We start from the raw sequence: 27,119 nt of genomic DNA on the forward strand, positions 1-27,119 counted from the left end.
ATGAGTCCTTAATGGCAGCTGCAGGCTCTTGCATCAAAACCTGTGAAATTGTCTGGCTTATTATTTTTTTTTATCTGGTCTACTCTTTTTTTCTTTTAAAGAAGTAGAACAGCACCCTTCAAACCTCCCTCCCCCCATCCCTCAACCTTACCACCAAATGGCTTGTACTATTGAGACCTGTCCTTGGTCCATTGAATTAAGACCCTAACAGAGCCAGCTGTGCTGGGATTCAAACTAATGACCGTCAGACACAGAAGGACACTGTGGCAGCTGGTAGTTCCTTTTTTCCGGCCTCTTTAGTTCAGATTGTAGCTTAGCTCTCAGTTGTATTGTGTTTGCTTACAGTTTATAAGCTAATGCATTGTAGACTTTCTCCATACCTCATTTGTTAATTTCCTGTTCGTTCTCTTCTTAGGGCCAAGACTGTTTTTTTTTGTTGTTGTTGTTGCTGGTTTTTTTTTACTTTTATTGCATATTTTGCATGCCCATGCAACACTTGTTCACACATTTCAAAATGTTTAAATACCCTCTGCTTATAGGTAGTATCACCCTTTCCGCCCCTCATTTGCATGTCTTTAGTACTCCAAGTGCCCTCTTCCCTTGGCATTTGTAACCCCCTTCCTTCTCATCTATCCCTGGGTATCCCAGGCTATTAATTCATTTACTCGGGAGTGTAATAAGAATGGGGGGTGGGGGTGGAGCTGCGGTGTGGTAGAGATGGTGGTGGCTAAGGTTGGGTTGGGTTGGGCTGGAGTGGAGTGGAGTGGGGTGGGGGGACCTCAAAGGGAGGATGCGTGGGGGGAGAGAAAGGGAGATGTGTGTATGTGTGTGGGTCATGTCTTTATGACTGTCATGAAAACGACTTGTAAGATGAATGTATGAGCGCGTCTATGTATGTGGTGGTTTATTTATTTTTAATCTTTTCCTCGTGCATCTCGTTGGAATGACTTTCTTTATTTTAGTTGTAACAGTTGGAGGATAATGCAAAGGAAGACGCTGCCTGGAAATTCGCCGTCTGTGGATATGTGCCCCAGAGAGGAATAAAGCAACCTTTCACGTCTCTCTTCCCACCCCCACTCCCGACCCTCGCCCCATCTTTCCCTTCTAACCCGGCCCCCACCCCAACACCAACCATCACCCCCTTCCCTCCCCCCCACCTTCCCCCCTTTCCCGCCCAGGTGTCGGACCAGGCGCCCCCCTCTTCCACCCTGCACCCCTTCTTTCCCCCCTGCACCATGAACACCAATGTCTGCGTGGAGCCGGGGCCGAGCCCGGAGGCCCCAGGCTTGCCCAAGGAGAGCCACCTGCCCGAGGGCGCCCTCAACAGCCTTGTGGATTACAACTCGGAGATGGAGCGCTACCGCTCCTTCGCCACCTCCTTCTACAAGACCAACGGGGGCGCCTTCCCGCAGGCGGCCAAGATCGCGCGCATCACCACGCCGATCTTCCCCAGCAGCGCCGCCGCCGCCGCCGCCGCCGCCCGCATCGGCATGTCCCCCTGGAACTGCGACAACGCGGCCACCGCTGCCGCCGCCACCGCCATGCTCTGGGGCAGCGGCGGCGGCGGCGGGGGCGCAGCCGGGGGCGCAGCCGGGGGCGGCGGCGGAGCAGGAGCAGGAGCCGGAGGAGGCGGAGGAGGAGGAGGAGGAGGCGGAGGAGGAGGAGGAGGGGGGGGCGGCGGCGGCGGCGGCGGCGGGGGGGGCGGCAGGAAATCCTCCTCCTCCTCCGCCTCCTCCTCCTCCGCCTCCTCCTCCTCCTCCTCCTCCATCCACCCGGGCAGCGGCGGCGGCGGCAGCAGCAGCAGCAGGACCAGCATGCACCATCGAAACGACTCCCAGAGGCTGGGCAAAGCTGGCTGCCCGCCAGAGCCGTCGTTGCAAATGGCAAATACTAATTTCCTCTCCACCTTATCCCCTGAACACTGCAGACCTTTGGCGGGGGAATGCATGAACAAGCTCAAATGCGGCGCTGCTGAAGCAGAGATAATGAATCTCCCTGAACGCGTGGGGACTTTTTCCGCTATCCCGGCTTTAGGGGGCATCTCATTACCTCCAGGGGTCATCGTCATGACAGCCCTTCACTCCCCCGCAGCAGCCTCAGCAGCCGTCACAGACAGTGCGTTTCAAATTGCCAATCTGGCAGACTGCCCGCAGAATCACTCCTCCTCCTCCTCCTCCTCCTCTGGAGGAGCTGGCGGAGCCAACCCGGCCAAGAAGAAGAGGAAAAGGTGTGGGGTCTGCGTGCCCTGCAAGAGGCTTATCAACTGTGGAGTCTGCAGCAGTTGCAGGAATCGCAAAACGGGACACCAGATCTGCAAATTTAGGAAATGTGAAGAGCTAAAGAAAAAACCTGGCACTTCACTAGAGGTCAGAGGAGATGATTTCTTGTTTCCCAGCCTCCCCCCGTCCCTTCTCACCCCCCTCCCCTCACCCCTTCAGGGCTTCTTGTCTAACTTCAAGATGCATTATCCCTTTTCTGAAGCTTCATTCAGGTTGTAAAATACAGTAGGTGAATGGAGGAGGGCACCCTCTCTCCCCCTTGGATGGAACCACCCTCTACTGGGGAAGCACCCCCCTCCCCCGCCCAACCTTTTTTCCCCCCCTGGGGGAAAATGGAATTGGTCTGAAATTCAGAAGTTTCACATTCATTATGATCACAATTTCCCCTGGTGGTTTAAAGCCCTGCTCCCCCCATCTTTTTGCTCTCTCCTCCCAACCCCCAATTTCTGCACACGGTTGAAACTCATCACATCCTATACATTCATGTGTAGGCTCACAATGACACATTGGTGACCTATTTTCACCATTTCTGTAAGGTAACAAACATTTTTCTGCACATAGAAATGTGTTGATGTGAAAAAGAGTATAACAAGAGATGAATGAACCGGGATATACCTGGATGCAAATGAAGATTCTCCCTGAAGTGTTTGTGTGTGTATATACATATATGTATACATATATACAAATACACACAGATACATATATACTTATTTCCCCTAGCATGACCTAAAGCTTCTTCGGATTTATTTGCTATTTTAAAATATATACATAGAGTTGGTGTTTTCTTAGGGACCAGACCAAAGTACAGAGGTAGCTAAACACCTGCATTTTTAATGGGAAGCAGCTCAGAGTCAAGTCATACATTAGTTAATTTTAGGGCAGCTGAAGGTAATTTTGTTTAGAAGGAATACCTGGGTATAGTTTCAGAAATGAATGCTTGGTAAAATTTACTGAGAAAAAATATTTCCTTTAGGGGCCCTGCTTTTGACAAAAATAATCATTTTGTGGTATTTCAAATTCTTCTAAAAATAGCTAGGCATAGGTTTGATTAATACATATTTTGATCTGTAATATAATTTCTTCTGCCTATATGTGCACAAAATGGGTGATGTACAGATATACAGAGCTGTATAAAGTGAGATTTTTAAATTTGTTAAACATAAAAGAAGACATGTTTGGAGGAATTTCAGGTGATGTGCTGAAACAAGCTGGGATGGGTGCACAAAACCATAAGTAAAATGGGTGTTGGTGATTTTTTTTTAGCAAAGGAAAACAAGCAAGTAATCAATTTTAATCCTGTTATATTATTAAGATTACAGTGCTTCTGGTTAGATGTACATGTATACAATGCTTATAAAGCTGGAGATGCTTGGTGTAACATTGATGTGAGCTCTTTGGACTAGATGATAGATATCCCATCATAAATTGTCATTGGTGATCAATTATTATATTCTTTTTAAAATGATCACTGCTGTGGGAGAATTTCCTCTAGGAAGTATTGTAGGTGTATTAAAAAATGAAACAAAAGGATGAAAAGCAAATTTATAATTTGTGAAATACCAAAAGAAAGAAAAACCCAAACAAACATTAGAAAAAATAGGTAGGAAATCTTGAACTAAAGAACACATATTTTCTAAATTCTATGTTTGCAAGATTTATTGACCTCATGACATGATTATATCTATCAAATTATTATACTTATTTCCTTTCCCCTGTAAGAGTGTTTGTGCTAAGAAGTTTTAATTTTCAGCTCATGATCATTTGTTTCATTTCCTTTAGTCCTCAGGTGGCAAAATATTATCTCATCCAGTGCCTTGACTTTTGTTTTTAGTTCATTATCAGTTGAATTCATTTTTATTAAGAGTTTTGTGGGGCTATGAGCAATTAAAATCACTAATACAGAAATTTTCTGTTGATTCACAATTAATAAGGAACAGGAGGCACATGACTCCCTCCTCTGTCCCCTTCCTGTGCTGTTAGCCACTAGCATTTCAGTCATTGGGTGATGCCAGTGAACCTGGCAACTGAGTTAGAAGGAAGGCACAACTCTCACCCTTACAAGCCAGGGAACGTGGTAGATGGGGAAACAGTGATGGCTCCTTGGTTTATTTTATAAGTATGGCACTCTGGGAGAACTTGGATTATGCATTGCCAGGGTTTTCTTAACCAACTTGCTTCTTGACAATATATCTACTTCTGTGAACATTTTCTGAACTTTCTGGACTCTGACTGAGTTATTCAATTAGCATTCAAAATTGTTCAGGCATGTTATGCTTGATGTTAAAATTATTTAATCATTGTGGCCAGTAAAAACCAAAGGTTTTGTTAGCCATCTGTGTCTTTCCATAATCACCTGCTTCTTTCTCTTCTCCTTAACGATGATTTGAAGACAAAATTTCAGCCTAGAGAGCTATCTGAAAATGTTCTCTTGACTGAAAATCACATCTATTCAGAGAATGTCTTATGGCCAATATTTGACATCCTTCAAGGAATAGTATTTCTTAGAAGAAGAGTTTCATCAGTTGTCTTAGTTTCTATTTAGTTCATTTTTAAAGGGAAAAAAAACTCCAAGGAATTATAACATGATTGTCTAAAGCACATGTGTAGCAACATTGTTGTGGTTGTAAGGAAGCCAACTGGAAACATCTTAGAGTGACAGGGCTGACATGACTAAACCAGAGCAATGATCATGTTTGCTGGTGGATGCAAAGTCATCCTACTGAACTATGTTCTCTTTCAAGTTTGTTTGATGGTCCCCATAATTCATCATCTTCTTAGGTGGTGCCTTATAGATTGGTTAGACATTTATTTGACTGAGAGTAGAGATTCCCAATTCCATCCTGGGATTTGATCTTGGACTTTCTGGTCTAAATTTAGCATCAGGTGCAATGGTTGGCTACAAAGTAAGAGTAAAAGTGAGCATCCAGATCAGATTTGAGAGATATCAAGTAGGTTGGACTGTCTCATAAGATGCATTTCTAGTTTTTCATTTCTTAAATTCCTTCTTTCTTATTCACTTATTCTTGACTTGGTGTACTCAAGGAATAATCAGATTCTCTAGGTTAGGAAGTGGAACTTAAGACTGATTCACATTAATGCTTTCAGATTCCTGCCCTTACATTTTTAATGCAATACTTCCCTTCCAGTATTCCTTTTAAAATTGCTTTCATCTTTTCCATGATTTTCCTTATTAGGTTCACCTTAAAAGCATTCTATTGTGATAGGAATTCTTTTGATAAAATTAATTATGATTTTCTATGCATAATGTATATAAAATAATAAAATAATTTCCTATGCTACTCTTCACCACACATTTGCAAACATAATGTTTATTTCTCTAATAAATAGTTTAGCAAATCTAGGCTTTATTTATTTAAAATAACTAGGAACATCTCTGTATTCCCCTCCTTTTAGGAAGTAAATTTCTAAAACTTGCACCTCGATGAGCAGTATTAAGATCTTGGATGTATTTCAATGATTATTCATTCATCCAAAGGAACTGATTTTAATTACTTTGTCATCATTTCTTAAAATACCTCATGAAGGTAAACATAGATATTTGTATTCAGCCATCACATTTCTAATACTAGTTAGACATGGTCTCATCTTATATGGCCCAAGGAATAAAACTATCCCATGGGCAACCCCAATCCTAGGTCCCTAAACATTGTTCAGGTGACATGATTGATCTCTGTGGGATAGCATTAGAGACCACACAGATCTGGTTTCTCTCCCATTAGTTGATTTATGGAACTACATTAGCAAGTAGCTCCTCCAGAGGTTTGCCTGTCTCCTCCCTCCCCCCTCCCCCATCCCTCACTTTCCTTGCTGAAAGTTACATACCACAATGCCATTGAGTTGTAGGAAAAACTGGAATATTGAAAGGAGATAGAAAGGCTGGTTGTAACAAACAGGTTGATGAGAAACTGGAAAAATCAGGAAAAAAGGACAGTCCTGTTTAGTTTTCTGAGCTCTGTCGAGCATGGAGATAGTGCTATCTTCTGGAGAAAGGGCCAGCTTCTCAGGGACTCCGGTTTCTGTCAATTAAAGTCGTAAAAAGGTTTCTGAGTTTGTGAAGATTTTGTTTGTTTGTTTACCTTGATTTATGTTGATTACTCAGTAAATATTTCATTAAGTCCTAAAAGCTACAACAAAAGAGTCAACAAAATTTGTTAAAGACCTAATAGGCTCCTAAGTCGAGGCCAACTCCCTCCTAGTAGTTATAGACTAAAGTTATAGATTTTACTGATAAAAACCACAACAGTATCAAGACATGATCACAGAAATACAATGTCTCTGTGGTTAAATAACCTTTACACGTTTGTTGGTTTTGGTTTCCATATTTTGTTTTAAGTTTTTGCATCAAATAGAAATATTTTATGCTTTGAATTGAAACATGATCCAATTCAGTATTTTAATGTCTCATGTCTGAGAATGTCATTCCAAATTTGAGGTTAAAGAAGTATGTCCAACTACAATCAAATATTTATGTTTTGCTAAGAAAACTAAATTTTGGGAACAAAACATATTTAGCTAGTTCCAAGAAGAACCTTCAATAGGCTGGATTCCATAATATTCTAACACATTTACAGTGTCCTAAACATATCAGTACAGTAATTAAGGCATAAAATGAGACATCCTGTGTAAGCTTTTTTTAAAAAATATTTTTATTCTTCCTAAATTAGGAAAATGCACTAATTAATCATTTTAAATGTTGAGGAAACTTTTAAAAAGGTAATCAGGAATAATAAAATGCAAACAGTTAAAAACCATTTGCAAATTATGCCAACACAACACTCATATCAAGCAATTTAACAAAAGTAACATGTGGAATTAACCAGTGACAAAGAATATTTGTTACTTTAGATTAAAGGGAAGAGGCTTCAATGTAGGGCAGCAGCAGTTTACATTTTGAAACATTTTTAAAAAGCAGCAAATGGAATATGAAAGTTTTGCTATTCTTCTACACTCCAGTTTTTTGTGATTCATGTTCCTGAATCAATAAATTACAAACACAGTTAAGAGATAGGCAGACACAGAGATTAGCAAAGTGTGACTATTTTATAAATAATCTTGTTTAAATATTTCTTTGAAATTTTAATATTAACTTAAAACAACAGAAAAGACGATATAAAAGATAACTGCTTTGCTCATAGGAACTCTACCCAGATTTAAAGAACATATACTAGTTCATATTATACTGAAAATTCATCTTCTATAGTTTTTATTTGGGTGTTTGGTTTTTTGGGGTTAGTTGAATACTGAATAAAATAGTTTTCCCCCCTTTTTAATGCTATGTGACCAAACTGAGGGTGGTGTGATGAGGAAGCCTTCTGAATGAGTCCTTTAAGTGATCCAAATGGGCAATGTACAGTATTCAAATACCCCCCCCCCAAATTTACACTATCCATTATATGTTGTCCCCATAGAGGAGGCCTGTGAGAATTGTCTATTATTGAATGGGTAGGCATCCAACAGAATTTCTTAAAGAAAATACATATTTGGGCAACTGGGGCCTTTATCAGTCTGATTTTAATACATTCAAATATGAACATAAAAATGCCCAATGGATACATTCTAACTATTCTTTTAAGTTTAGTCTTCCTATTCTATTGCTAGCCATGTTTCATAGTATCATTATTTGAAAACAAAATTTCATTGAAATATATTGATATATGTGATACAGACCTATGAATTGTGACTTTCACATTTCTTAAATAGTAACAATATGTATTCATTTTTTTGGAATTAGGATGGCCTTTGAACTAGGAGTAGACTTTTTAACTAAATAAGTGGAATACATTTGAACACTATTATTTTTATCAAAAAAATCCCCTTCTTTTTGCTAAAAATGAACAATTTTTGGAGATCTTATTCATTCATACTTTTGTCCCTTTCACAACATTGAAATATTCCTAGTCTAGGAAAAAATCTCTTGAAACTTATGATTTCATTTGACATTACACTGAAAGCTTAGTCTTTTTTTTCTGGCAGTTTTTTTTTAATTCTTCAGTCATATCTTGTTCCATCACATGCAAACACCTGTCCTGAAATTGAATTATTCTGCAGGGTAATCTAAAGCCTCCCCCCTTTCAGCATCATATGTTTTCTGTTGTTTATTGAGTTATGTGCACCATACTTCAGATGAGACAGCCATTTAATAATGTTGAAGCCTTAGCTCTGCAGGGGCTAAAAAGATCCCAGCAGGCTTGTTAACTTCTACTCTCAAACATTATGGGAAATATTTTCTCCTCTGTGGAACTCCTAGACTTCCTCTTAATTTATTTTAACACTATAAAAATCTATATCCAGGTATGCATTAAGCTTACAGGATTTTTGCATTTTCCTAGTTTCTTTATAATTCAATATTTAAATAGTCAATTTTATCTTTTATGTAATATACAAAAGAAAGCAACATGATCAACAAATATTGTTTTAAAATATACATTAAAGATTTTTACCCCCTTTTTCTGATATTAAGGCTCTTTCATACTTTGTGACAAAACTCTGAAAGTTTCTCAAATCCTCAAGCTCCTCCGAATGGCATATTTTTTAGAATTCATTGTTAGGTCCCTGTCACAAAAATTCAGGCAACCATCCTGATAATTAAACTCATGAGATTCAGATAATCCAGCTTTAAGGTGTCATTATTTAGCCTTAGTTATCTATATTTAACCTTAGTTATCCAGATGGTCTTCTTAGTATGTATTTTACTACTCAAGGTGTAATGTGGGTTCAGTTGGAAAGGGTTAAATTCTAATTTATTTTCATCCATTCTAACAAGCTGTATCTGAGAACTGAGCAGTTATCTGAATTCAGTGGAGACAGTCTATCCAAATAATCTCTGGCTCTATTTTTTAAAATTATTGAACAAGGGCATTCATTTTTTCTTACTGTTCTTGAGTAATCTGCTAAACTTTATGCTTCATCTCTCCATTATGTAAAGAGAAACAGCTAAAATTATGTGTATAGACAATTAAAAGATTTTTAAGTAAAAGTTTCAGAGAAGAAACAGTTTAGATCTTATGAGAGGAAAGTGTTCTAAATAGACAAAGTCTAGTCTACCTCAAATGTATTTTTGGAAGGAATTTTGGGATATTGTGTGACTTCAAACTACAACAAAACTTGAAGAATTGTATGGCCAGCAAGGAAAGTTGGAAGGCAAAGGGTGTAAAGTTTGAGAGGAATGGAAGAAAGTCCTTAGAAAGAACTCAAAATAGAAGGAAGCTTTGAGTTGATATTGGATCTGTAAAAAAGGTGCTAGAAAATGTTGGTATACTATAAAGTCAACAAATAGTTTAACTCTGGAGATCTGAGTCAGATACTATTTAGAATGTTGAATAAAGACAAATTTCAGCAAGGATTAATTGAATGCCTACTCTGTGCCAGGCACTTTCCTAGGTTCTGCAGATCTAAAGATAAAAATGAAAATGTCACTTTCTATCAAGGAACTTACATTGTCCTTGAAGAAATAAAATACAGATAGGAGTAAATGAACTTCCTATGTGAAGTAGATACAAAGTAATTGTGAATGGGGCTTTGGAAAGCATAATTTATCTCCTCTCCCCTTCTCTCTCCCTTCCTCTCACTTCCCCTCCCCTCTCCTCTCCTTCCCATCCTTTCTCTCCCCTTCTCTCTTTTCTCTCTTTCTCTTTCTCTCTCTCTCTCTCTCTCTCTCTCTCTCTCTCTCTCTCTCTCTCTCTCTCTCGCTCCCTCCTCCTCCCTTCCCCCTTCCATTCTCCCCTCCCCCTTTCCCTCCCTTCCCTCTTCGTAACTCCTCTCCCTCCCTCCTCTCCTCCCCTACCTTCCCCTGTCCCCTTCTCTCCTCTCTGTCTCTCACTCTCAACCTAGCTATATGAGCCTAAATTTCTTCTCCTCTACTCATGATGGTTATTTTGGCTATGGTGATGATAAATAATTTTCCATGCTCCAAAAACTTTTGACACAAAGATGCCAAAGTGTAACTACATGTCATTGAAAGCAAGATTGTTGAACTGTTCTGATTTGGGTGTCATCTACATTAAAACTTATGTTTCAGATAGAGCTGGGTAGACAAGAAAATCCCTACAAAAGCAAAGAGACAAAGAAATCAATTCTGAAGGACTTGCTCAGAGACTCAGAAAAGATGAATGATTGATGGTAGCAAAAACCTCATAGCAAATAGTATATGAAGAGAAAAGGACATACACACATGTGTATGTATATGTATATGTACACACATGCATATATAGATATTTCTAGGTTAGGAATGGTTTTATGATCATCTTTTAAAAAGAAGCACTTATATTACCAGAGGGCTCAAAATAGTGGAATAACTGAGTATTCCTTAAGTACTTACTAGGTTCCTAGCACTGGGCTAAAGAAAAGGAAGTTAGCATACTATTTTGCAATGCTGATACAAGGTAGATTGAGTCAAGTTCTCCTGTCTAGAAAATGAGACTTAGGGAAGGAGAGTTGAAATGAATATTTTAAAATATTTTAAGACTGTATAAGTTCATTGAGATGAAATTGTGATTGATAGTGGTGATGAATCTGATGTCGCAGAAAAGAACAGGATAACTGGGTTAGGAAATGGGAAGTCCCATGGGGAAATGCTCTTGTTTATGGGTTAAATGAGGTCAGTGATGGTTTTGATGGAGATGGAAGTAAGGTAAGAGGTAGAATGCTACATTGTATGTGGGTGGAGAAAAAAATCAGAGGAAGTGGCTATATTTATATATATATATATAATATTATATGATACATATTATATATATATATATAATTTATGAATTCTGAAATGTACTTTAGAAATGTAAAAAGATGGAAATGAAAAGATGTTAAAGTAGTAAAGTAATGGTATATTCTTATTTCAAGGTCAAGGCACTATGTCCATCTGAAATTCAGTAAGATACTTTAGACCTACTTTAAGAGAAGGGGTTGTAGTACTCTTGAGCCATTTCTTGCTGTTTCAAATATCTGAAGTTCTTCCTTCAGATACTTAAGTCTTTACAGCCTGTATATAGTCCTCCATTCCTGGAGGAGAAGGAAATTTTTAAATGCTTTTAGTCAAACAATACAAGACTTGGGAAATGTGCACATACATTCAAAAAATTCTTTGATTCTTTGAACAACTTTGTTTTGGGATCTGGGAAGGAAAACCAGACTGTTTTTGATCTATGTAGTATATGATGTGGAAGGAGAAAGAATAGGAGTGTTTCAAACATAATGATCCATTGAAAATATGAAAATAGTAAGAGATAGAGACCATAGAAAAAGGCTTACATAGAGGTATGCATTCTGGAACATGTGAAAGCATTGGCTTTAATGGAATCAGAAATAAAGAATGGAAGATGGGGGGAAAAAGCTAGGATTGTCATGATTTCTAATACAATTAAAAAAGCAGTATATTGACATTTCTCAAGGTCATCATCTTGAATCTTGTCAAAATTAGAAATTACAAGATTTGGTTGATATTTCATGGGTTTCATGGGAAACTCGGTAGTCTTTACTGATAACCTTTATTAAAAATGAATATTGTCTATATTCAACACTTACAGGTCTTGTAAAAAAGATATAATGGAAAATAAGGAGACAGAATTATCAAGGAAATTATTATTTTACTTTTTCAAGAAAGTTGATTCTTAGGATTAAAATGAAATTCTTTCCATTCTAAAGTAATGATAATGTGTTTTTTTTTTCTCAAGAGATCATCTAATTTCAATATTTCAGAAATCATAGCAAAATTCTTAATTGAGCAAGAGAAATTCAGGAAAAACAGATAACAAAAATATTGCTATGGAAAGCCCTGATAAGCATTTTATAATAGTAGCCAATGTGTTTTACATACTGGAGAGGTAGGTGGGTGGGAACAATTAAGAGAACTGGAATTCAAATCCTACTGGTCACTGTGTATTCTTGTGTAAGTCCCTTTTCGCCTCTGGGTCATCATTTCCAAATATTTAAATTGTGGATGGGACTAGATGATTTCAAAGGCACCTCCTCTGATTTTATGAAAAAAAATAAAGTTCCAGTGATGTGTATATGGCTATTGATATAACAAAATCATGAATTTTATTTTGTTTTCTCAGTACCAATACATATGAACATTTTGGAAAGGTAGGTGATTTAAAAATCAACATTTCTATAGATAAGATATTGAAGACTTGGGCTGACCAAAGATAACATATAACATTTGAGTGAAATTGTAATAATAATTTAACAGGCTATTTTTTTAATGATTAGGGGTTAACAAAAATAAGAATAAATCCATTGTTTTATAACTGTAGCCTATTAGAGGAAGCAAAAAGGAAGAGGGGGTAAGTAGAGAAATCTAATTATCATAAAGCTAGTTTTTTTCTTCCTGTTTGAATGGAGACTGTTTGGGAAATGATAGTATTCTTTCAAATAGAAAGGCAGCAGCACAACATAATGGTTTGAGTGCGCTGGCCATAGACCAGGTCACTAAAACTCCCTGAGCCTCTGTTTCCTCATATGTAGAAAATGCCTAGCTTATTAGAAGTGCTGTGGGACTTAAACTTCATTATATAGGTATAGGATTTTGAAGTTTTAAAAATATTCAACAAAATATTAATGATACTAGTATGATAAGCCTGGCCAAATCAGCAAGCATTTATTGTACACCTATTATGGATGTGTTGAGCCTTAGGAATGAGGAAAAACTATACTCATTCTAAAGGAGTTTAAATTGAAAATCCTATATGAGGGATTATAGAACAAATACACTTTAAAAGCTGCGTAGACTATAGCTTTCAAAAGAATACCTTATGTTATTAATGGTGTCCAACTAGGTCAGTTGTTTAGAATGAATTTTCTTAATTTCCCCTTGGTGATAAATAGAAAATCAATAATGTTGGTTTCTTCAGGATATACATCTTAGCAGTGTCTCAAAGTAGTAAGAAACATTTACAACTAAATTTCATTGCGTAGCTATTTGCAAAATTCTAGATAATAAGAAAACTATAGGTAATATTTTTAAGGCTCCCAAGTATTTTTCCTCACAAAAATCATGTGAGGTGGTATGATTTTTCTCTTTTACAGATGAATGAATTGAGGCTCAGAGAGATTTGATGACGTCTAATTATTAGCACAGCCAGGATTCAAACTTAGGCCTCCTAAAAATCCTTCCTTGGCTAGGACACTGTGGCAAGTAGGACACAACGATTTTTGTTCACTGTTATTGCTTGTAGCACTTGGAGATAGGTAGGTATGGACCAAGACTTCCTTGACATCAGGACTTCCTGGTAAGATTGCTTCCTTTGAGCATTCAGGGTGATACCTTTTTTGTGACTGAGTCTCAGAGTGTTGCCTAAAGACAATGAGAGTGGAAGTGACTTACCCAGTGAGGCAGAGCTTCCAACCCATGTCTCTAAAGCCAGTGCTCTATCCACTCCAGCCCATTTCCTTTCTAGTGAAAGAATACAGATTTATCTCATAGTTTAGGTTCAACCTTATTATTTTTCCTGGAATTTGCAAATTCCTCTATCACTGACCAGTATGACCAGGTCAGGTTAGCCTTTTCAGTAAGTGCCTTTACAATCACAGCTCAAAGCTCACTCTTTTCCTCTATTAAAAAGAATAGGAAAAGTTCCCTGGCAAGTTTAGACCCTAACACCCAAATAAAAAGAATCCCCCTCCAGAAGAGCCATGAAAGCTTGGGGCCTGCTTCTCAGCTCTGCCCTCACCAAGTGGTATTGCTGTACCCAATAGGACTGACTCTAGTGACTTCACGAAGACAAAAAATTATGGAACCAGACGAATAAAGGTCATGGAAAATGTCAACATTACAGCCATCCTTGACAGGGTTATATCTTTCTAGCTTTTCTTTGATATCAGTTTACTTATGACCAAAACATTTATTTCAGTTTAAAAATACTGGTTGTTCACACTGTCACTATTAGATATATTTAAACAGTTGGAGTAAACCATGTTTAAAAAAACCAAACTTTTAAATTATCAATTTTTTCCTTTAAAAATCATTACTCATTTTCTCAATAGAGATGTGAATCAATCAGTATATATTTATGCATATATGTTGCAACTTACCAATATATGTGTGTGGGTATGTATGTGTGTGTATATATATATATATGTATATATATATATATGTATATATATAAACACGTAATCAATTACAACTTGCCCCATTCTCTTTCTCTGTTTCACTCTTGTCTCTCTCTCTTTCTGTTGTCTCTCTGTCTTTGTCTCTCTCAGTCTCTCCCTATCTCTGTCTCTTTTTCTCTCCCCCCACACACACCACATACAGTGGCAAGTTTTAATTTTTTTTTGCATAAGCTCCAGAAGTCTCTGTCATTAGCTGATCATTTATAATGCCATAAAAAGCTTTTGTTTGCTTGATGGTCTTCCACTTCATATTTTTCCGAGGATTCTTTTGACAAACTTTTGACAAAATTCAAGAGAGGATAATAACTAAATATACCCTACAAAGAAAAACTCAGCTGAAATAAAACAGTGAAAAAGTTCTAGAGAGAAGTAATTTCTATGGTTCAAAGGGAACATTCATTGCATTTGCCAGAGTAAGAACTTAGACAGGTGTGTGGTATGAGGAGATTGATCTCACCTCCTTGTCCCCTCCCCGCTTTTCATCTGCTATTCCAGTTTACACCTTGATTATATTGGTTTTTCTTGGCTTAGCACCTTTATCACATAATAAAGGAGTAAAAGCCATCTGCCCTTTGCAAAATATACTTGGGGTTTTCCCCCCCTAACTGTTGCTTGGCAAAGTAGCCACGATAGAGGTAGAGGAGATGGAGATGGTGCAAAGGGAATATGGCAGCAGCAGCAATGATACTCAGTGACTCTATTAATTAAAAGCTCTTTCTCTCATTCATCAGGTTAGAGGTTTCAGTCACCCAGAAACTGGAAGTTTGGTGTCTTGTTTATGACCAAGTATTAAGTAAAAAATGATTGATTTTTTAAAGTGTCATTTCCAAAAAATTATTTAGATTCTGCTTCAAGTAAGGGATTTTCATCTCCTTTTATAACTATAAAAAATAATTGTATCTGCTTTAAATATTTTAATGACCAAAAAAGAGAGACACATGTGTATGCCAAAGATACTATGGGATAAAAGATTTATGTACATATATGAGACTGATATAGAAAAAAAAAAACATGAAAGGGATACAAGTGTAACTTAGAAGGTATCAAAAGAATACTTTCCTATTTACCATGCTATACACTTATGAACATATTGAATGTGTAACTTAAAGGCTGCTAATTCTTAACCCAGTAGAACATCTTCATGTTGTTTTTCTAGACACCACTAGTTCCTTTTTGGCAGGGTTACTTATAGTTTCGTTACAGGCATATAATGCTTCTGAGGACTAGTTTTCTCTATATCTACCTGTAGATGTATTTCCGGTTTTATGCTGATTCTACTAAAAGTATTAGCAGACTCCATTAAGCGAAAAACAGCACTTTTTATAGGCAAAGCACTGGAAATACAAAAAAGAAAATGAAACTATTGCCTGCCCTCAAGAAGCTTATATTCTACTGATGAATAGAAATAGTCTTTTCTTTAAATTGTTTTTGCCGTTATCTGAGTGACAACAGAACCTTTCTAGTAAACTACATTTTAATCTTTGCTTTCTTCACCTTCGTCTAACATTTCTTGACTTTCTATAATTAGTTCAGTATTCAGTATTGATATTAGATTTGTGCCTCAGTTTCTACATTGTATCTAGAGGCAATTATATATATATATGTATATGTATATATTCCTTCATGATTATAGATAAAACGTAGGTGTTTACTTTCCTTACTTATAATAAGTAAACTGATGTTGCTATGCATGATTTCATTAATGATATTTCAGATCATTAGATTGGAGTATAGCCTTTTCTGTTAAGCCTACAAATATGAAAGCTCTATTGCTGTGTTGGAAGACAAGCAAATAAGCTGAAATCATGTAGACTATGTGAATATTACAATAAAGGCAGCCCTATATTTCAGAAAGAGGACTGGATCTAGGGTTACGAGAAATCTTGGTTCAAATCTTTCCCCTTTTCCTAGCTATGTGACTGTGGGTGGGACATAAATTCTCTTAGCAGCAATTCCCTCGTCTGTAAAATGGGTAAATCTCGGAAGTTTTTATTGAATACCAGATGACATAATCTTGTTATAAAATGCTTTAACAACCTCAAAGCACTATTATATTATTATCAAAGATAAAGAACAATGGATGGTGGTTATTTTTACTTATAGCTAATATTTATTTATATAATTTTCTAATGTAATCATGATTGCTCAGTGGGGTAGTTTTGAATATTTCAAAATAATTCTCTGCTATTAACTGCCTGTGACTTTTGACGGTAACAATAGGAACAATAACACATTCTTGTAGTTCTTTAAAAAATCCCTTACCTTCCATCTTAGAATCAATACTATGTATTGGTTCTAAGTCAGAAGAGCAATAAGGGATAGGCAAAGGAGGGTAAGTGACTTGCCCAGGGTCACACAGCTGGGAAGTGTCTGAGGTCAGATTTAAACCCAGGACCTCCCCATTTCTAGACTTGGCTCTCAACCCACTGAGCCACCTAGCTTCCCCCTTTTGTAGTGATTTAAACTTTACAAAGCATTTTATTCACCACAAACCTAAGAGGCACACAGGATTCTTTACATCTGAGTGCTTTAGCTTGGCCTGGTCACAGGGCTAATGTCAGGCAAATCACTTCCCTTAATTGGGATGTAGGTCCCTTTTGCTAAATGAACTAGATCATGGAGCAAGATCTATGTAGAATCACAGATTTACACCTAGAAGGAATGGAGTGGTCAATAATCCAACTACATCATTTTACAGATAAGGAAACTGATTCTTTCCCTATGTAATAGAAACAGGATTTGAACCCAGTTTCTTTTGACTTCAAGTCCAATATTCTTTCCACTATTTCATAATGCCTTAAAATTCTAAATCTTTGAATTCTTAGAAACAGTAGTCACCTAGAGTTTACTGTTATATGACAATGGATCGGTTGAAGAGAATTGCTAAATTTTCAGTGTTATCATTCCCATGTGTCAGTATGGCCCTCTCTCTTTCTGTAACTTCATGCCCATCAGGAGTGAGATTAGCCACCTTTTCCAGGCTTTAGGAAACTAGCTTTAGTTATGTCTTCCCCCCAGGAGACAGGAATTTTTACAGTGGTATTTGGCTACATATGTAGCCAATTATATCAATACATTAGCTTCAAGGGCTACCTGTGTCAGAAAACAAATTATTTTTCGCATGACCATTTGTAGGCAGCAAAAAGAAGTTGAGGCTTTATCTCTGTCTCCTAAAATGATACTTTTTGAGGTTCTTTTTTATTTTAAATATTTTAGTTAGGTGTTCCTTGATGATTAAGAGTTAAGAAGAAAAAAGATAGTTTTTTTGATAGAGGTCTGATAACTCATGACTATAGTTGAGGAAGAAATATAGGAATAGGGAAGGTAAGCAAAAATGAAATTAGTAGTTTTAAAAGTCTGTCTCTCCATTTGAAAGAAATATCCTTCCCTGTTAAAGTTTAAAAAAAGAAAGAAAGAGAATACTTTTAAGAGAGAAGACCATTTCATATGAGGTTCCTGTTGGGCCAGGGGCTCTGAAACACTATATTTTTTAATATTATCTGTTTGAAAAGCTGGGGCTGCTGGTTTCCTCAACATGCCTCCTGGGAACAAGGATGCTGTTTGCTAGTATTTGCACCTGCATGAGCACTGAAGGCTGCCTTAAACAATGCTGATCAACTCCAGTTCTATTCTTTACCTCCCCTCCCCCCTTAACTTCCAGGGGAATCTGGCTTCCCTGTCACTCAAGATAATGATTCCCTGCAAGCATAACTGAGATCCAGAAACTCAGTGTAATCTCATCAAGAGTTCGATTCCCCAGCTGGGACTCTTGGATTTATACCACCAGAAGGTAGATGGATGGTCAGTACACTTAAGCCTCTCTGCTCTTCTGATCAGCCATTGAACTGGTTGAAAGGACATTTCTCTAATGAAGATAACCTCACCTATTGTGATGGTAACATTAGAGAATTTATTCCAACAAATGATGACTGACCTCATCTGAACACTACAATTCGACCCTATATATCAGCCGTTAAAAATGCATGGCTCACATACCAAGCAGGGCTTTCAAGAAATCAGTCCAGACTGGATGAAAATTGGACAGTGGGCTTAATAAGAAATTGATTAATATAGTCTGTCTTTCCTCTCCATATCCATTTTGTGTGGCTTTCTGCTTAAGGGGAAAGCTATTTTTTTTTCCTTTCTGTATTCTTGGAACACGGTAAAATGCAGAGTAGCTGAAGAAAATAAATATGGCAAGGAGTAAGAGTATCTTACTTTTTTATGAGTGAGGTCACTGCACATTTGATGAGCAGGAATTTGGAGGGAAGAGTTCAAGATGTTTAAAAAATCTGGAAGACATATAAAACCATAGGTAAACATAGGTTAAACATTTCAAGGCTCTCATTGGCTAATTCTTCACACAATCTATATTCATTTTTTACCGTTAGTTCAAAGAAGAGTCGGTTGTAGCTTTTGGGGTTAGAGATTTCTTAGATAGCCTCTTTGCCCTCTGAAACTATTATTTTATATATATTTAAATTTCAGTCTTTTTGGCCTTCTAATCAGGCTCTAAACCTTGATTTCCAGCTGATGCAACTACGTCTGAAAAAGTTAACTTTGTCTAATGTTTCAAAAAAAGTAAATAAGAGCTAACTGAATTTCAGTTATTAAAAAGCATATGTCTCTTTCGAGTAAGGAATGTGTATGTCTAATATGAAACTACAATATAACTAATCATTCTTTTGAGATGAGCTTTCGTGTGATTTACATATTCATTTTTAAGGTACTGTATCAGAACTCTAACTCTGACATCTTCCTTTTGAAACATACAGACATATATATTATATGTGCATATGTAGCATATATGCACATGTACCTACAAATACATACATGCATATATTTATAGACCTCATTTACCATTAGAAATGATATTTTAACCTATACAAGACTGTTGAACAAATGAACAAGATCAACTTTCTTCAGTTGCAGTGTAGAGGAAAACATTTTTATTTCATTAGCTTCTATAAAATATTCAGATAGATATGTATATCATAATGTAATATACAATATATAAAATTATATTTGCATATATACATATGTGTTTGCATAATTATGGCTACATATATATTATACACACACACACACATCTGCCCATCCAAATTTCACTTTGTTAAAGAGAAATCCTGGCATGGAAACTTCCTGCACCAATGCAGATGAGCAATGCATCTCTCACCTGTAACTGAGAGGTTTTTGACCACTGAGAAGTTAAGTGACTCATCCATAAGTTAGTGTGATTTAGAGTCAGAACTTGAACCCAGGTTATCCGAATTCTAAAATGGGTCTTTTTTTCCATCTGTTCTCCACTAACTCTTACCCACCTGCAGGCATGCACAGTACGCATACATACACGCACACCCACATATACCCATATACAAACCTCATAAAGCAGGGTAAGGATGATAAAGAGGATTATAGTGATATACTCTTTTGAATGTTAAGGTACAAATGAAAATTCTATAATTTGGATTATGTTTATGCAAGATAGGAACTTGTGGTAATTGTAAGTTAATGCTGCAGGATTTATTAAACTCAATTATTTTCAGTGCATGGGGAATGAGAAAGAGAATGTTTTCAAATTCTGGTGATATAACCAATTCAATTTAATCCATGATGCAACTCAGGGAATAAATGACAATTATTTAACAAGAGAATCTCCTCTTCTTGTAGGCCCCTTTTTATGTACATTAAATTAAATACTTTGACAATGAGGATTAAGTTTATTCCTTCAATACCCTTTTTTTTTTCTTTACCTTTGGTGTTTAGAAACCGCCTTTGCTGCATGTGAACAATGTGAATGGAGTTCAGAACCCTTACACTTGCACCACAACCAGCACTTTACAAAGTTGCTGGAATACGTACGAAACATTTAGGAATCTTCCTCTAGTAGGTGAATATTTTTGGTGCATGCTTTAGTAGTCTTTTGGAAAATATTTGTTGTCTTTTCTTTAAATAGTATGAAGAGATGGTACGCTCCCTTCCCTATCAATGAATGATGTCAGTTTTATTTTTTTTTAATTTTTTCTAAATTTTGAGATATAACTTGGCTTCTGTGTATTTTTCTGTATACAAAAGGTTAGGAAATAATGCTGGGATTTTATTGGTCAAGGGAATTTCCAAGCAAGGAAATTTTCCCTCCCAATTTGGGTCAGCATGTTATTTGTTCTACATGGTCTAATAGCATTGACTATAGCACTGAGAGATTGTCCAATCAGTGTGTGCCAGAGGTGGGACTTGAACCGAGGTCTTCCTTGCTTCAAGACCAGGATCTCTGTTTGCTACTCAATGCTACCTCCCTTATGTTTACAAAGGTCTTAAAAATGCAGACTCATTTTAGAATGCTGATATATTTTAGTTTCTGCATAATTCTTAGTAGTTTATGTACACTATTATACTGAATACATGCCAATTGGGAAAAAAAAAGTTCTCAAAAACCATGAACTATTGGTTATCATTGTACCCCAAGTGTGATTCTTCAAAATGAAGAGCTAGCTTCATTAAGTTCTGAAGGTACACTCTACCTAGGTAGAATGTGCATTCAGTGTGACTGAACAAAAACACATTTTGGAAATATGTTGGAAATAATGTCCCCTTGTCAAGGTCATTTTATTGAAATATCCTGCCCATTGAGTTTATCTTTTTAGATAAGACTCTGACCGTGTGAAATTTTTTTTTGAGAAAAGATGTTTTTGGGCCAAGTCAAGTAAAAATAGGCAACTAAACATGCATTATTTATGCATCAAATTCTCATTTATCTCATTGGATCTAAAATGAGGTCCAAAGTTGGTTTAGTATTTTAAACTAGAATAAAATACAAGTAGTGAGAAAGGCTAGTGTAGAAGGTTAAACAGTACAGGTCTAGTAAGTGATAGGATTATTTCTTCATTGTCTTTGTCATTCTTGCAGTAAGATGATTCTCTCATTAATATGACTCAATTGTCCTGTAAGCCAGTGCAGAAGACAGGCACTAGCCTGCTGCTGGCTACTGAGTAATCCTGTCCAAAATCATAAATACAGGATCATTTTCTCTCTCTAATGCTACTTGTGTTAATTTTTGAGACATTTCTTAGAATTTTTCCACACCATTGTTAATATATCCAAGTCTATCTTGTTCAATAAAGCAGTAGAAAGTCACCATTCTGATTTTTTGAAATGTCCTAAGATGGCATTTTTTCTATTTAAATGTTGTATCTCACTTTAAAAAATGGCTGAAGTATAAAAAAATTCTCATTTTATATTGCCATAGAAGGAAAGCTTAACTTGTTTTCTTGCTTTTTTTTATAGAGAACACCTGTTCCCAGCGCTGAAGCATTCCGATGGTTCTTTTAAAGGTGTAGTGTATCTTATTTTCAAGGCAGTCGGAAGTGAATGGCAAACTAAAGTCTTGTTTTAAGAAACTGATTAGTCCACCACTGAAGAAAATACTCAGATACTATTTTCATTTTATGTATAGGGGTTTCCTCAAAAAAACACCCACAAATATGAAAAAAAATCTGGGAGCTTGGGGAATTGGCCAGTCAGTACACTGATTCTTTCTTTCTTTGATGTAACTTAGCTATACTAGTGAAGTTGTTGTCTATTTTTAAAGTGGCTGTAAAAAAAAAAAAGAATAATAAGTTTGGGTAAACCCCTGCTGTAAAATCATGTATCTTTGCAAAGTACATATCTATACTTCATTTTCCAAATATATGTGTTTCAGTACTGTAAACTGTACAGATAGCAGCTTGTATTTTGTGTGTTTAGACACAAGGAGACAATCACGTCTGAGCATCTATGGAGATTAACAGTTTGTACACAACAGTGTGGTTCTGCGAGTCAAATCTGGAGCAATAAATTCTAGCTTTAAATATATTTTTTCTTTTTGCCAGTTGTTCAGTGGCAGCGGGAGCAGCAACACTGTTTGGCCACACATCCTCCTGTAGAGACTTGAGGCCAAGATTTACAAGATTAAGCGATTATGATGCATCTAGCAATTACCTTCAGTTGTATTGTTGAAAAGGGGAAGACATTATAAAATTTTAAATTAATCTTTTGAGCACTATATTAGAGTAGTGGTTATGCACTTACCTTGCTTCCAAAAGAGCTGTATGGAAGAGGATACCTCCAAAGTATTTAGTGGAGTTGACTTGCCTTTGACTGCACTGGAAGGTGGAGCACTCAGAGTAGTAGGACATGCAGTTATATATTTTAAAAAAGTGTTTTCTAGGAAACAGACTGAATAAAGTACCATATCTTAGGAAAAGAATCCATGGCTGACTATATTTGCCTCATTGCCTGCCCACCATGGGCTACAAAGTAGGCTTTTTAATAGTAAAAGGAAAACTTTATAAAATATTTTAATTCCATATATGATATTCAGTGGTTAGATTTGTTTTTGAATTTGGGTAAGTGGAGGCCTTTTTCAGTCATACAAAGCTAAGTACATTCATATCAACTAACAAAGAATTGAACGTAGATGTACAAATGTGGCTTTTTATCCTTTTATATCCTCTTCTCTCCATTGAGCCTACCTGGTGGTACCAGTGGTCTTCTAACGTAGTCCCCCAATGGAAAACCCCATTATATCCACTGCCATCCATTGATTCCTAAGAAGACATTGCCACACTACATGGAATAAGAAAAATTCAATCTGGAATGGAAATACAGAGAATCTGCACCTCATAGAACTGATGTTATCATTTATTTGTGGTTTATCGTTTTAACAATTATGGATGTAGAAACCATTTCATCAACACAAAAAGTGTTTGGAGTGATAGCTATGTATTAAGTTAGTTTGTACCACAGTGACCCACATAATTTGGGGGAGGGGGAGGGACGGGGACAAATCAGGTAAACTATACAAAGTGTTCAAGTTGTCGTGTAGTTTCCACCCTTTCCTCTTTCATCACTGGGTTATCTCAATCCACAGACTTTCTCTTTCTCTCTTCTAATTCCCTTTCCCTCCCATCCCATTCATCTGCTGAAAAAGTATTAGATGGAAGCAGAAAGGTTTATTTGCCAATGACATCTTGGAGACAGTAAGAATGACTGAGTGAGTGGTGGAAGGAACTAGGGAACATTAGAATAGCAAATGGGTTTTATAGGACTTAGTTGTAGGTTTAAATTGGGAAGGGCCAGGAAAGCATAGGAGGCACTGTGTGATCAGTGGACAAATTTTAACACTTTCATGAATTGAGAGAACTTACAAATGATGATTGGAAAGCCAGCAAGGTTTGCCTTAGCTTTCAAAAAATCTGACATCAAATGCCTGCAAGTCTTGGGAGGTAATATCCTTTCTGAAGTAAACCACTTGAGTGTTTGACTTGTAAATGTTTTAGAAAAAGTAAAATAAAGTTACCATAAAGATAAAATGTTTTCTATTCATTAATTTGGTTACTTTCTATATGATGCATTTTAGACTTATTTTTTTAAAAAGACTTCTGTTTCCCCTAGGGGACCAACGAGAGCTCTCTGTGTAAGTTCTTGTCCAAATTTCTGTACAGTCAAAATAGAGCACAGCCTGATTTGCATAGCTATTTGATGCATTTGCTTTACATCTTTTTAATTTTTTTTAATTGGGATTGTCATTACAGAAGTAAAACAAAATTCAGTTCAGGCTACATTATGAGTCTAATGCCATTCAAAGAAATCAGTAGCAATGTATTTGCTATCTCAAATGCCCTAATATTGTATGTCTTTTTGTGTTTTTTAAATTTGCTTTTAAAAGAAAAGATGGATTTGCATATTGTAAATGTGATGTTTTACATGTCATTTAAAAATTAAGAGAAATCTTCTAATTTTTAAAACAGAGAAGGGTAGATTCTCTTTGATTCTTGCATACATTTTATTAATAGTTGTTTCTTGATGTCATATAATTTTTATGTTTTGACAAAATAAAACTCTGTTGTAGTGGGTGTAGAGCATTCTGGTTGGTAATACTTAAAGAAAGACAGTCCTTTCCTGATTTGTATTTTCCTCATCACAAGTAAAGTATTTGTATATTAGGAACACTGTATATTAAGTTTATACCTATACTTTGATTTCTAATGATTTCAGAATAGTGACGAAATGTGGAAGATTTCATCATTAATATTATTTCTTTTTTTCCATTTTAAGCACCAAGAAAATGCAGAATGCAATTTTGAAGTCTTTGGGTGTGTACATTAAAGATAACCTTTAAAAGAAAAGTACACAAAAAAACTAATTGTGTGGGAAAGTTTCAAAAGAGGTATAGTCCTAGAGAATGATATGTTCTCCCCTAAGCCCAGTGGAGTGAGAAACTCCCCATTAACATACCCAAGTAGGGAAAAGCAGAGTGGGAGACTGGTAGTGAAGAAAGGGTACCTGTTTCTACTTCAATAGGATTATCCAGCAACTTTGTGAATGGATGGAGCCCTCAAATCATATTTCTGTTTTCCCCTGAGCTGCCTGGGTATGTGAAAGATGTGGCACTATCAACAGGATTCTTCCCCCTTGTTCTAAGGGTTTCCAAAGATTCCTTCTTGACCTGTGTGATAGCATAACCCTGACACCTACTTTTTTCCTTTAACTTATTCTAAGATGGAGAAGAGAGCTTACTGTGAATTAGTATTAAACACTCCCTTAAAGAAAAGAACAGTCCCTTTTATCAGAACCCCTGGCATGTAAGTCATACAATTAATACTAAAGCATATAAAGTCTTTATGCTGACAATATCTGTAATCAAATAATGAAAAAAGAGAGTTGTTAAGTGAACACACCATCCAGGGTCGAAGGCATTCAGCAAAAAGCTGTAGTGGGTCTTTGATCATAGTTAGATGCATAGTGATATCAAACAGTTGGTTCTCATGTAACAGCTAAATGTTTCAGATTTTGTTTTTTATTAAATTTGGCAGTTTCACACTGAGATCTGTATTCCTAGTGAATAAAAGACAGCTACTACGTTAGGAAGGGTTCCATTTTCACAACTGCAGGGAAGTTGGAGATTTTTCAGAAATGTGGGCCACAAAAAATGTACTCCTTTCACAGTGTTCTCCTATTTCTGAACTGTGCAGTTATCTATTAAATTTTCTAATAGATATTTGTGTAAGGTGTATGTATGCTTGTGCAATTATGAAAAACAGTTTTGGAAAACCGTGTATTTATTTTAAAGAAAATCACTTATGGGGCATGTACAAAACTGTAAAAAAAGAAAAAAACACATTCAATTTGCCCAGTAAAGTTGTTTTTTTGTGAAATTTCTGTGTTGTTGAATAAAGGACTTTAGTATTCAAAATATCTCTATTTTTCCATGGACAAACTTTTGTTTGTGGGATTTGCAAGAATGAAAAGATTACCTTTGAATAGCAGCCTTCATGATAACGAAGGCTATAATTCTGCCCATGCTCTTAAGTAGTTGAATGAACATTATGTAGGACATTTTGGCAAAATATATCTATGAAGTTTTTGTTTCCCCATTGACATTAAAAAACTCATATTTCTCATATATGAAAGACAATTTGAATGAAAAAAATGCATTTCTTTGAATGTTTCTAGGTAACGGTAATATTGAAAAATAAAAAAATATATATTATTCAAAGAGAAGCCAAATGGAAACAACTGAAATAAAAACAAAAACAGCCCACTACCTCATGCCATACTACAGAAGAGATTAGAACTGAACCCCATTAACTTATTTAAATTGAATGTTGGATGCACTTGTATTATTAAAGATGTTGATACTTGGACATTTTGCTACATGAGAACAATCCTGAAATTCCATCCACAGCCATAAGAAAAATGCCAGAAGCATCCTGCCTGATACTAAATTGGTCACCATGTTATTTTATAATCAGAATATCTTGGATCATGGGTGCTACTCATAGTACAGTTGTAGTAGCACTTGACTCTCATTTTACTTATTCTTGGTGCACATTTCCAATTTTAGATAGCTCAGAAACTATAGGAAGTTTAAGAAACAGGTTCTTATGCCTTGTAAAGTCCTTAGTTATGATAGGAAACACTAATTTCAAGCATTTAAAAGTGTTTTTAGTACAGGATATCTTGACAACACAAAAGCAGATTTAAAAATTGTTTAGAGTAACATTCTTCAGCTTGTCCTGTGAGATATAATATGCCAAGATACATCGTATGGCTATGGAATTGAACACTGATTGATAATTGAGTCTGTGAGAGTCCTTGAATACCCTGGCAGATGTCTAGGTAAGTTAAAAAAAACAACAAAATCTCTCATTACTTTTTTGAGTAAGCAATGACAATTTAAAATAATAAATTGTGTGAAGAACTAGGTTTTTCTAAGAGATCATTTTATTTCCTTTGTATCTTTAAGGATATATCTTACTTGCTTATAACACTTATTAAAAATGACAATGGGGATTTGGGGGATTGTTTTAATAAAGTAAAGAGGAGAAGAAGCCCTGTATTTTCATGTTGTTGCTCCTGCTTTTCTGCGAGCTTTCTTCAGAGTACTTACTGGTGGAGATGACTAAGAGAAGTACATATCTATTCTTTCCTCTTGACTATTATTTTATATGCATTTTTATGAAAAAAAAATAAAGCGAATAAGTTCTTTCAAGCAGATTACAATCAACAAGTCTACAAACATTTATTAAGCACCTTCCATGTACCAGGCACCATGCTATTCACTGTTATATGCATTTGTTTAGATGCCCCAGGTAGTATAATTATAAAATTCTTCTTATTGTGATGTTTTTCTCCTAGGATCTAGGCCAGTGATGGCAAACCTTTTAGAGACCAAGT

General features: G+C 36.3%; 1 protein-coding gene across 1 annotated transcript in view; it reads left to right on the top strand.

Moving 5' to 3' along the window:
* Positions 1-25,635, top strand: part of CXXC4 (CXXC finger protein 4) — a 27,857-nt gene extending 2,222 nt beyond the window's left edge. The window contains exons 2-5 of the mRNA XM_056803119.1: positions 963-1,557; positions 1,627-2,366; positions 20,169-20,288; positions 21,687-25,635. Of these exons, the coding sequence (XP_056659097.1) occupies positions 1,236-1,557; positions 1,627-2,366; positions 20,169-20,288; positions 21,687-21,731 (1,227 nt within the window). The 5' untranslated portion in view covers positions 963-1,235 and the 3' untranslated portion in view covers positions 21,732-25,635. The remainder of the gene's footprint in view (positions 1-962; positions 1,558-1,626; positions 2,367-20,168; positions 20,289-21,686) is intronic.
* Positions 25,636-27,119: the final 1,484 nt, after the last annotated feature.

Source organism: Monodelphis domestica, chromosome 6, assembly GCF_027887165.1.
Source record: "Monodelphis domestica isolate mMonDom1 chromosome 6, mMonDom1.pri, whole genome shotgun sequence".
Lineage (NCBI taxonomy): Eukaryota > Metazoa > Chordata > Mammalia > Didelphimorphia > Didelphidae > Monodelphis > Monodelphis domestica.